The sequence below is a fragment of the Pygocentrus nattereri genome, chromosome 13 (assembly GCF_015220715.1).
Source record: "Pygocentrus nattereri isolate fPygNat1 chromosome 13, fPygNat1.pri, whole genome shotgun sequence".
Lineage (NCBI taxonomy): Eukaryota > Metazoa > Chordata > Actinopteri > Characiformes > Serrasalmidae > Pygocentrus > Pygocentrus nattereri.
This window is the reverse complement of record NC_051223.1, coordinates 16,469,146-16,482,123: the sequence shown is the minus strand read 5'-3', so window position 1 is coordinate 16,482,123 and position 12,978 is coordinate 16,469,146. Positions and strand designations below refer to the sequence as shown.

Here is a 12,978-nt window from a genome sequence, read left to right as displayed (position 1 = left end):
TACAAAATAGGTACAGGTTTTATATATATATATATATATATATATATATATATATATATATATATATACATTCCAGTCTTTCTGTTGTTTCTAAATGCATCTTGCAACATTAGACTGAAGGATGATACAATGCTGTTTATGCAATGTCCATGTGTGCTCATGTAAAGGTACTTTTTTACTGCTGTTTTGTAAGTGTGCTGAAGTACGACATCCTCTTGTGAAGTGTTTCCTGAACTCGGGGAGGTAAGCATGATGCTAGTTCCTGCAGAGCAGACGCATGTTTTCCTATGCAGTCCTCACATAATCTGTGAAAAGGAAAAATGGTTTATTAAGGCAAACAAAAAGCCTGAAGTCTGCAGAACAGTACCTGATCCTATTGCGCTATAATAATAATATATAATAATAATAATAATAATGCTTATGACCCCAGTAAATGACCTGGTAGTCTCCTTCTGCCCTTTATTGCCAGAGGAAAGGAAATCAACTCATATTTTTAATTAATATAATCAAATTTTGGTTATTCTTATGTTATAAGAGAGGAATTCAAATCTAGAATCGTACTGGCTCTCTGTGTGTGAAATGTTGTTGAGCTGCTAGTGGGCAATGAGGGGGGAGAAACTATACAGCTGTGTAACTATAGTCCTGCTAGCCTAACTAAGAAGATGAAAGTCCAGTTGACTTCTAATATTATAAATCATATATTCCATCAACGTTACTTAAGAAAAAAACTCCAAAATGCAAAAGAAAAGGTGGAAATTGCATTTTATGGCTAATGTGGAAAGTGGTTAAATAGTTTTTATGCAGTCATTGGAAAAGCTGGAAGTATTGTCCAAACTGGTAAGCTTTAAAAGAAAGAATATTTCTCACATCTAGTTCAAATTAACTGTCGCTCTGTTATTATGCAGCTCTTAGTGGAGAAGCCTTGTTTGAGTCCGATTTGCACCCTCTGAACAAACAGTCATAACTCGGGAAATGTTTACTCTATTGCTTAACTGGATAGATTGTGTGAAATAAGACCCCTTGAGGATTATTTTCCTCAGTGTTGTAATGTGTAATGTTGTGTGTATGGAGAAGAAAATGTCTGAGTTATGACCAGTTAAACACAGAGAAAATCTTGAAAAAACATTCTGATTTTGAGAAATTTATATGGAAGTGAATGGGGCAGTTTTCTGTACCTAGTGCCAAACAAATGCTCATAACTCTAAAGCTAATTGATAAAATGATGAGATATTTTGAGGTTTCAGAAAGGATGAGTTTCTCTACCACTGAAATGGACTTTCTAGGTTAAAGTTTAAGGATTTTAAAGCAGATTCAGCTGCATCTGTGAGACTGAGTGGCCTGCTGTGACGACATCGATGTCAGATAGAATCTGAAGTTCTGAACATTTCGCCGTTCATTCTTATGGGAGGTCAGGGCTGGACTGGTAATCTGGCGTACCGGGCATTTTCCCGGTGGCCCGACAGTCCTCAGGGGCCGACAGTCCTCAGGGGCCGATGCTGTTGGATTTTTTTTTCTTCACTATTTTTTTTTAAGCGACCGGCCCACAATTTAGAGTGGGCGGCCCATTGGCCCATCTTCAATATAGACAGTGGACTGAACCAATCAGGATATAGGACGAAAGCGGCCCCACCCTCTCTCTGCGTGGTCCGCTGTAACTCCCGCTACGTTCAGTGTTGAGCGCGTATGTTAGGAGAGGTAGCATGGAGAAACAGAAGCGGCAGAAAGGATGAGAGGAGAAGTTACGTGCAAAGAAATTGAAGAGTCTCACTGTAGATGCTGCAAAATGTGTAAAAATCACAGACGTGTTCGCTGCTGTAGCCACCACGTCCTCTAGGTGAAGACAGCAGCAGCAGCAGCAAACAAGGAGAGGAGCAGCCAAAGATGCAGGCTTTTGAAAGGGAAGCTGAGGGACAGACTGAGCAGGAAAGCGTAGTACGTAAGCAGGTAGTAACGTTAGGATAACACAGGGACTTTGAAGTGATGGAGGTAACGTTAGCTCTGTTACATGAGAATGATGAGCGATGGCGATTGATTAGTATCAGTATTTAGTGGTATTGCATACTTCCCAAAAACTGGCACGAACCAGCTCCCTTTCATGGATCCCTCTTTTTTTCTCTTAGGAAGCCTTTGTCTCTCAGGTTTTGTTGACTGTTCGTTTTCACAAAGTAAGCAATATAAGTGTGAAAATGTATTTAGTTGTAGTTATTTTTCATTTCTGTTACTTACTTTTTTTAAGTTGCCATGATTAAAGAGATATTTGGTATTCAGTGTTTTGGATATTGACATGGTAAGAATATTATTTGTGATTGTGATATAATAATGCTAAGACTGAATCCAATGACTTTAACCAATAATTTTTAAAATAATTTTGTTTTTTTTCCATGTCGCACTTCTCTGTAACCCCACATACATAAATTACAAGTCGGTTGCGCTCTGCTAATTATGAGGGGCCGGTCTAAACCAAAAATGCCAGGGCCGATTTTTTGCCCCAGCCCACCCCTGTGGGAGGTTTATAATATTTAAGCTTAATTTTATTAAAAACTACCAATCCGATCGACTTCAAAAATACATAGTACAAGTCACAGGGTCGAGACCTTCGAAATGCAGTTTGAACGGAGTCTGTACGTTAAGTGGTTCGGGCTGTATTAATTGCAGAAAAGTGTGGAAGAATAAGAAGTATGAGAGATAACAATAGAGTGCTTTTTCAAGTGCTCTAACTAAGACATCACAACTGGCTTGATACATGTTAAAATGTGTTCTGTTACTGCTGGGGTCTTTGAAAGCGCTCACCTGGAGAGGGAGTAGGGCTGTGTCTGAAACACCAGCACATCACTGCAGTGGCTCTGAGACGGACACCTGAGCACTGTAATCTGAGCAGAGAAATCAGTGGAAATTCATTAGATGACACACATATAACGTTTTTATTGATTCAATGGGTTTTAAAAAGTAAGCTGTGCTTTGCAGTCGAATGGTTATAAATACAGTGGCGGCCTCATATAATGCCCAAGCGAAAGGCTTCTACCATAGTGCTTTGTGTTAGAGAGGAATCTTTATTTGTAGAGGGTGGAAAGTGCAGCAAAATTAATAAAATGCAGACATAACAGCCCAGCGTCACCTAGACATCCTGCTGCTCTTTCAGACTGCAATGAATGTGTCATCAAATATCAGTTTGAAATGTCACTCAAATCTAACTGTCTATCCAAAGCAGATGTTCTTTATAATCTGACATTACCACCATGGTTCTGATATCAATGTGCATCCCTAGCAAAAAGATTAAAGACTAGCTTTTCTCTCCACGAAAGACTCAAAGTAAAATATGTCCTCTCCACTTACAAACACAAATGTGGTGTTGACTGAACACCTGTATGTTCTCTGCTTCGTGTAATGAGCTAGATATGACCCATAATTTATATTTAATTACAATAAGCATTTTCTGTCATCTGAGACTTCTAAATGTTAAAATACTGAACATTTAAACTTCACTGTCTCTAAATGTTCTTGTGAACCATCTTTTTGTGACAAAGTGTTGTGCCAAATTTAGAGACGACCCTTTCTATAACTGGTTTCAAATGTAAAACACTCTTTTAAGTACAAGTGCAAAAGCCTCCAAAACTAAGTATTGTATGTCAAATCTTTCAGCATTTTATTTGTCCACCCTTTAACTTTGTGCACATGCTAGACCTTAACTGTTCCATCCTTCCACTCTTAAAATCAACCAGTAACCGCCGTGTGACCTCCCAACAAAAGCTGCTCCAAAAGCTCTCACTGACATTTTGCTATCCTTCAAAGAGACTCTAACATTCACACAAGCTTAACTAACCAAACACACCATAATTGCATTTCTCATACACATGTAAAATGGCATTTCTGAAGAGGCTGTGTACAGGAAAATCCACTTGCATAATGAAGGGGAAAGTTAAAGGGACACTGAAAAAAAATTTCTAAACCTGAGGTTAAAAAAGTTTTTAAAAATTATAGAGATGGAACCATGCAACTGTGGAAGACCTGACAGACCACCAAAAATTCTCACAATATTATAAACAGCATTTAAAGCTTTCATGTTTGAGAGAGGAGAAAATCAATCTCCACTCTTGATTCAGATCTGAAAAGTCCATCCTTCTGCTGTGAGAAGACAATTAAACACTATGAGTCTGAATGGATGTGTAGCTGAAGAAGAAGCCCTTACTGACAAAAGAAAATAGACAAAAAGTAAGATAATTTGCACTATGACACTAGAAACTCTACAGACATGTGAGATGTGAGGTAAGTTTTATGGACTGATGAGTCTGAATTTGTAATTGGGATTACATGAATTGTGAGAAGCAAAAAATCCAACAAACTTCAAACTGAACTTTGAAGATATGGAAGAATATCCCCGCAGATTTATATGAAAAAAATATAAATAAGTCTCCCAAAAACAGATGCTGTAACAAAGCAAAGTGGACAAAAAAAACCCCAAAAGGTTTAGTGTAATTTCCTTTTCCTGTTAAATATAATGCCTTTCTGCTCGTTTCCTCACACTGAAAAACAAATAACGTACTTAATGGCTGTATGAATGAAAATGTAGAGTACTGTGTTACTTATTTTCCTGAATGGCTCTCATTTACCAAATGTACATACCGAATCCATTATCACGACATAATCGCTGCTTCCTCCAAAAACCACCACATCGTTGTCCTTCCCCTGTACTGCTGAATGCCATAACCTATGTGTAGATACAGTCGATCAACAAAGAAAGATCTTTGCTTCAAAATGTCCATTGCTAAGATCACTCAATCAACCTTACCTGGGCTTGTCTTTGTGAGGATGCTGCCTCTCTTTCCATTCTCCCGTCACAGTGTTAAATTCCCAGCCATCACCTAATTGGGGGCAAATTACAGAAGCATTATGGCAACACTTGTATATGTGCACCAATAAAAACTTTGAATTTTGAACTTACTGAGAACCTGTCCAGAAGTGCTGAGACCACCGAAGAGGAAGAGTGTGTTGTGTGACATAGGGGTCAGTGTGTGTAGAGAGCGGCCTATTGGCAGAGAAGTGGACAGGGGCTCCCTGAAATCACCCACAGAAACCCACACCACACGTTACCTACATATTAGAGTAGCTTCTGAATAATAAGTCTGAAAAATTCTGAACTGAATAATAAGCATACAGTTTAAGGCATTGTAAGAAATTTAAAGAGACAATTCAGCCAAAATGAAAAATGTAACCATGGCTACGTCATGCCTACTCGTTTCTCACATCAGCGCCCAAGTAGTTTTTTTTTTTTGATGGCAAATTTTTCAACTAATTTATTCTTTTAACAACAAAATAAGCTTGATGTCAAATTGAAGTTGAGCTTATATCAGCAATGCTAGTTAGCAACACAGATTTATTTATTTGCCTCAAGGTCAGTTGCTAGCAGTCAGGATTTGTTGAGTGTTGTAGGGAAAATGATATTGTGGTGTCAGAGCATGCCCATGTTCCCATGATGCTGCACTGTATGTAGTTCTTATAACAGAAAGTATGTTTTTGGTTGCATTATGAAGTCTGCAATATTAGGGTTTACAGGTTATATGAATGCTGAAGCAGTTTGGGTAGGTACTGTGTTTTGGAGTGTTAGCTACAGTCATCTGGGTTTGGGTCCTGATTCAGACCCCTTGACAGGATGTTGCAGTGGGTTGTGGCTGTGCTATATGTTTAAAGTGCCTATTTCCTCTCTAAGAAAATAAGACCAATTTTCCTCCCTTGCACTCTGAGTGCCAAGTTATTTCTAAAGCTATGATATGGGTATGAATTCTGAGTTGTCTATGCTTCTTATGTGGACCCCCTATGCTACAGTATATTTACACAGTGTATGCTGCATATTGTAGTGCAAGAACACTGATGGATGAAAAAACACAAAGGACATAAAGGAGCCGAAATGTGCAATACTGCACTATATAACAAAACAAGTAGTGTGTGTGTGTGTGTGTGTGTGTGTGTGTGTGTGTGTGTGTGTGTGTGTGTGTGTGTGTAAAACCATAACAATCACATAATAGCAATTTTTCAAGCAGTTAAAATTAGATAGGCCTGAGAATTCACATATAGAGCTTACATGATGAACTGCGCGTTTCAGTCCTGTGCTGCCTTTGTACCTTCAGTGTTTTAGAAAATGATGGTTGCATTTTTTTTAGAAATCCATTAACCACAGTGTAATACTGTAACCAGCATTCTCACTTTTTCAGATGGGCGTAGAGGCAAAGGCTGTGTAAATTATATAACCACTACTGTTTTTTCTCAAGACCAAGATTTAAAAAAGGAGATCAAAATCCTCTTATTTGGGACAAAATTGACATCACAATAACTTATTACCTAGGCAATCCAGAGGTCCTGACTAATGTTCAACAGAGCCATGGCTTGATAAACACTGTAAACTAATACAGTATTTTGATATTTTCCAAATTTCAGAGACTTACTCCATTTAAAAGCATACAACCCTGTGTTGATTTGGGGAAACTGGACTGTCTTTACTGCTTTAGTTTGTAATAATGATTCAATTACAGCATCTGCCAATTATGATAATTCTGACAGATAATTCTGCTACATTCACAGTGTTACGCTTCAGACATGGAACCCATAGAAATTCTATGTCATTTTGGTTTGTAAAACCAAATAATCAGATTTTAATTATGTTTATAATATTATTGTAAATATTAACAAAATACTCGAAATATGATGCTGGGAATGCAGTTGTTGTTCTTTACTTTTGCAGACAGTTTCTGAATTGAGGTGAGTTTTATAACCTCATTTTGTACGCATCACTTTTACACCCAGTACGTTCACAGTCTATTCATATGTGAATCATTAACTGAAAGTTTCATTTTAGCCTGTGCAAGAGCAGCAATATGCAAATAGTAACAGCGGCTTTCATATGTGCAAAGGTCTCCCTATTGCTGAGCAACCAGCAGCTAATACAGCTCTATTGTTACTACTCCTCTGTCACTAACCTGCACAGAATAATGCAGTTCATGCTGGTTTGACTCTATTTGGATGTGAGGGATATGTTTCAGGTTTTTATCCTGACCAAAGGGCTTTGTGTTGCCGGTTATCCGTTTATATAGTGATACAAGTGACGCAAACGCATTTAAGTCTTCTGTATTAAACATACAACAGTCTATACGGCTGCAGTGGGTTATGTGTTGTGTTGGCTTTTAGCTAACTACATGTCTCAGTATGTTTGACATACATGGTTGATCTTTAATCAACTATAAACCAGACTAGACAAAACAGAACATTATCTATGTGGCAAAAACATTTTTATTGAACTCGTTAAGTAGGCCATCAAAGGAAAAGGTAAGGACAGTACTCACATATGGGACCATGTCCATGAGACCAGGTCTAAACAGTGAATGTCTATAGTTTCTGTTTCCTGGAATGAAAATAATTTTTTGTAAATTTTACTCATGCCGGAAACGACGGCTTGTGTTTGATGCCTGTAAACATGACATATCTAATGCAATCCATGTGGCATGCCACTGCTGTTTTATGTGGTGGTGTGGGGCTCAATTTAAAATATTATATAGGTTTTATATTATATAAAAAGGTATTATATAGGTATTATAAAGGTTTATATACAGTATTGAGGAAAAGTCAGAGAACAATCTTCATTTATTTGTTTTCCAGTCAAATTGGCCGTTCACATCAGTAAAAAGTGATTATTTTTGCATCAGGGAAAAAACTGTTTCAGTATTTATTGTGTCCTCTCTTTGCTTTTATTACAGCTTGCATTCTTTTTAGGACATTTGCTTTCAGTTTTCCAAAGAAATCTGCAGGGATATTTTTTTTTCCAAAGTTCAGTCTTAGAAGTTGGTTGCATTTTCTGCTTCTCACAATCCAGTAATCCAAAACACATTCAGGTCTGGAGGTTTGGTGGTCAACTATTGTTCTGTGAACACCAGCAGCTTCTTAGATTGATTTTCAACTTTTTTTTGTCTGTTTCTTTTTGTCAGCAACAGCTTATTTACAGTTACACATCCTTTCAGACTCACATCTCTCTCTCTCAAAAATGAAAGCTTTAAGTACTGTTTATCTGACGGTCGCAGTTTTGATGAGGTCTTGCATGACTGTTAGGAGTCCTATTTTCTCTGCATCTTTTAATAATTTTTTGAACTCTGCCTTTTAGAAACTTCTGTTTTATCACTCATTTCTCTTTTGCTTTCCTCTTTTTACATAAAAATGGATTATCTTATATGTAATATCCTCAGGTCTCCTGAAAAGTGAGTAACTTAATGGCCATTTTGACTGGAAATTAAATAAATGAAGGGTGTTCTCTGGCTTTTGCAAAGTACTGTACAACATTAAAGAGCAACAAATATGACAACCATACAACTGAAAACAACTTCAAAGTTCTGTGGTTGACCTAATATGTAATATCCAGTTTTCACACTTTTGTTTTCTTTATAACAGGCAATAGTTGAACCAGGAAAATAACACTGACATATCATTTTGATCATGACTGTATTTTGGGAAAACTGCAGTTACAGTTTTTTCCTTCTTACAGCAATTCTGTCATCTACTCACCAGCCCTCCGCAGATGTAGCCCTTGTTGCCCAGAGTGGCACTAGCATGAGATGACCTCGGCTCAGGAGGCTGGCCCTGCCATAGAGGGACAACAATAACAGGAAAACAAATCAAAATCTCACTAGACGCTTCTAATCAGTTCCTCTTTTTGTCTCTTTTGCAATACCGTTTTTGCTGGTATGTGTCCCTTTACCTGGGTTTGTGGCTCAGTCCATGTGGCAGAGCTGGGCTCAAACATATAAACTTCATTATTCCAGCCCCAGAAGCGGAAAGATTCACTACCAATAACCGCCTATGGAGAAAACAAAATGTTAAATTTACTGTTAGGACTGAACAATGTGTTGAATTTATTTGATTTGAGTGTTTCTTTAAGGTCAGTCTTTTTCTTACAGTCTTTCAGTTTACTTACTTTTGACAGTACCTGGTTTGATGTATAGTCAAAAGTAAGTAAACTAAAAGACAAAAAGTCGTGGTGATGCCTTATATTTTATAAATGTGTAAATGATGTAGATTCAATATATTTCTGTTTTCAGTGAACAAAACTGGAACTACTGTATCTGTCCTTACCCATGAGGTCTCAACCACTGTGAAGCTCTTGAAGTTGTTGACCTCTCTAACTTTTTTGCATCCATATCCACCAAAATAAATTAGCCTGAATAAATAAAATACAGATGTATGTATTATAAATGATCTGCATTCTCTTTGGTCCAAGTACCTTTATTTTTGCTTACACCTTATTGTTAATTACAAAACTTAAACGATCACAGCATATAACCTTGTTCACAGTTCTATTTGATTGTGTTTTGCAGTAATTTAACCCCTTAAGCTCCAAGTGCCAAAAAGCAAAAATATATAAATAAAGAAAAATGTAATTTAAAGATGTGTTTAAACATAACACTATTTTGTTGTTAAAATACTTCAAAAATAAAACTTAAAACAATATAAGAATTCAATAAATTATATATAGTATAAAAATATGTTGGCTCTCTCATTGGCTGTGGGGTGGCATAAGTGTAACTTTCTGGAATGGCCAAATCAAATGTCCTCACAGGCCAACTTTGCCCTTGTTTCAGACATTAAATGACTGATGAAGCCACACTGAGACTTCATCTCTTGTAAAAATGGCTACATCCACAATTGGTCAGCTCCCTTTGAAAACAGAATACATTGTAATCTATTGTTAATGTCTTCTAAACTCTAAACTACATATGATGTCATGTTTTTTTATATATTTTTGCATGGGTTTATTTAGAGTCCTTTCCAATACCTGTCCTTGTAGACCCAGCAGGAGTGCCTGTCCCTGGGGGAGGGAGGGGTTCCTACACAGCCTGTCACTTTTTTCCAGGTGTACTTTCCATCCTGCAAGTCTACACAATACATCTGTCAAAACAGCACAAAATTAAAGTTGTTGAAAAAGAGCACAAACCACGCTAACATTGTCATGTCAGTGTAGACCTGATGTGGGTTAGTGGTTTTAGTCACCTCAGTCAGTTCATTTTCCTGTATATATATAACTAACTGAGCACAATGAATGTGGTTAGCACCATCATAAGTAAATGTTTGATTGCCTCTGGTCATAAGTGAAAGTATGTTAATAATATGTTTATGAAAATAAGCTAATAGCAGTGATCACACTTCACATTTTAATGCACAATTACTGTTTTTTCACTGAACTTAACACAGTAGAAAAAAACAAATTGTGGCCTGTGCATTTCATATTTTATGTTTAATTGTTTCCCAATATGTTAAACCTAGCAAATAAACAGAAACTGTGCAGTAAATTAGCACAAAAATGGGAAATATTTACACTTCTTTTGCACACAACAGTAAGTAGTAAGTATGTGCTAGTGTATGTTATCTGGGACTGGTAAATCTTTCTTGCTTTTATTCTTACCCATCCTCTTCATCGCTCAGAGGCAGGGCTGTACAATAAGATTAAGTGGCCCATATTAGTCCCACACCAGGGAAATTTCAACTGCACAATCTAACCCATCTAGCGCCATCTATATGGCTGTGAGCATTCTGACCAACCTATTCCTTTAATCATGCCACATTGATGATTTACCAATGTCTTTTATTTCATTGCTCATCAATGTTTTCATTTGGATTTTACTGGCTCAATGTTGCTGTTGCTGTCATAAATAACATAAGCCTCCTAGTGTGCATCTGAAATGTATTTGAAAGCTGTTAATACACTATACAAAAATATTGTAGCATAATTACATGCTAATTAGCCAGTTGCACATGATTTAAATGTAGCACTTTACCTGATTCATGTAATTTAAACAGACAAGTGATTTTTCATTTACAAATTCTAAACACCAGTTTGGTCCATCAAAAAGCAAAGAATGTGATTTATACTGTAATTTTATACAGAAAATACTGCAAATGTGCTACTGGCTAATAAAAACAGACATTTGCCAGTCTAAAGAAATCAGATCATGATCGGTGCATCCCTAGAGGCAATGTTTGTAATATTTGGTTTCTTCTGTCACAATACAAGCAAAGCACTTGTTGCATATAAGTACAACGAGTGTGTGTCATGTTTTCTTTCATGCATTTGCCTGGACAAACACGTTAGACAACTTTCAAATAATCGACTGTCTGTTTGGATGGATGGATGTTTCAGATGACTCAGTAGCTATACGGCCTGCAGGTAGAGAAGCAGAAAAAGCTCAAAAAAAGATTCTAAATAAGCTAAATAAGTCTTTTTAACTCTTTTTGTAATTTCTTCACTTATCTGTTTATTTGACAGGTACAACAGAGACGAACACTGTTGCGTAAAAAAGGCAGCAGCCTATAGCAGTGTGCTGTACAAATAGCTTCTAGCCAGAGCTAATTTAAATGCTTTTGATTCCATTCATACCTGGCAAAAACAGCTCACCTGGTTGGTGTGGCTGTTGCTGTCACAACCTCCGAAAACATAGAGCACACCCTGGAGGAACGAGCCACATGTCTGCGAGAGCAGAGGAGGAACCTCCCCACCCATTCCCCTGTGAGTCCTGATACACAGACACAAAATCTTAGGGGAGAAAAGGTTGTTTGCATTCAGTGTTGTTGCCACTAGTGACATAAAGCAAGACTCCACAGTCATTCCATGGTTGCATGCAAAAAGAACAAAACCATGCACCAAGCCAAAAAGGCACTAGCACGAAACAGATAAAAATATGTGATAAAAGGCCTTTCAAAGGAATTCATTATCCCTTTGTATTGCTCGGGACTTTAGGATCTCACACTTATTGAAGAGATCTCTGTGTGTGTTTGATATCAAAGTAGAGTACAGGAGTCTGAGTAATGCTGGTGGTAATGAGAGAGGAATTCAGCTCAGAGAAAAACCAGACAGGTGTGTTTTTCACCTCACCAGAGTCCACTTTCCATATCATAGAGCCAGATCTCGTCACTGGGTAGAACAACTTCTTCTCCATTCACATACTGAGCAAAAAAGAGCAAAGCAGAGGCAAACAATACTCAATAATGTCCGGCTGAACTTGGAAGGAGATTAAAAAACATCAAAGCTGACGAGAAAAAAGAAATAAACTTGGTGAACTTTGCATTGATAAAAGTGCTGTGAATCAGCTTGATTGAAATATGTATTTCAATCAATTTCGTCATTAAATATATTACAGCAGCAGTTTCGCGTTTTGACAATGTGCTGATTTATGATTTCTGTGAAAATTTGAGTCGAGTAAGATGAACGCAGTACTTTTGGGTTCAGTGTAGGTCAAATGTTACTGATGTAACGTCTAGTCGGTCCCTGTAACCTCATATCCCATACACTGACTATAGTAGGTGGGATGTGCAGCTCGTTCTGGCGTGATTTTACCTGACAGCCTCCCCACACGTACAGCACATTTCCAAACAGGACAGCCGTGTGGTCACTCCGAGCTGGAACCTCCATCAGCCCCGCCGTGTTTCTCGGCGCTCTGCTCTCGGTCAGGGATGAAGCTCAGAGGCGCTGGGTGAAGCAGGAACAGGAATCAGCCAGGACTGGACTGTTTACACTCTGAAGATGGGTATGCTAACAGGAAACTCTGAGGGACAACCTCGACTGGGAGAGAGAGAGAGAGAGAGAGAGAGAGAGAGAGAGAGAGAGAGAGAGAGAGAGAGGTATTGAAATATATTGTTTTTAATCTTTACCCTCTGCTGCTCTTGCGGAATGTAAACAGTCTAAAACCAAATCCACACGTGGCTGGATGTATTTTAGCTGAAGAATGATACCGAACGATACCATAAGTATTTGGACAGTGACATAATGTATGTCATTTTGCCTCTGTACACAGTGAATTTGAAACGAAGCAGGTAGTGTTGATTGACGTGTAGACTTTCAGCTTCAGCTTTAGTTTAATTCAAAGGGCTTAGCAAACACATTGCATTAACTGTTTAGGTCGTTTCATTTCCACAGGCTCAAAAGCAGTTCCGTGGTCAGGTGTGTCCTGT

General features: G+C 37.8%; 1 protein-coding gene across 2 annotated transcripts; it reads right to left on the bottom strand.

Moving 5' to 3' along the window:
- Positions 1-79: 79 nt before the first annotated feature.
- LOC108424886 (kelch domain-containing protein 1-like) lies at positions 80-12,589 on the bottom strand. 2 transcript variants are annotated; one of them, XM_017693173.2, is made up of 13 exons: positions 12,365-12,589; positions 11,903-11,973; positions 11,426-11,543; positions 9,809-9,921; positions 9,109-9,193; positions 8,735-8,833; positions 8,542-8,616; positions 7,332-7,390; positions 4,940-5,052; positions 4,787-4,859; positions 4,621-4,705; positions 2,791-2,870; positions 80-305 (listed from the first exon to the last, which is right to left on the bottom strand). In XM_017693173.2, exons 1-13 carry the CDS (start codon positions 12,437-12,439, stop codon positions 176-178), a joined length of 1,176 nt encoding a protein of 391 aa, XP_017548662.1. In that variant the 5' UTR covers positions 12,440-12,589; the 3' UTR covers positions 80-175. The 2 variants fall into 2 exon arrangements, with proteins under 2 accessions (XP_017548662.1, XP_017548665.1); XM_017693176.2 differs by having other exon boundaries at positions 11,898-11,973; positions 12,365-12,396.
- Between the last annotated feature and the right edge of the window lie 389 nt (positions 12,590-12,978).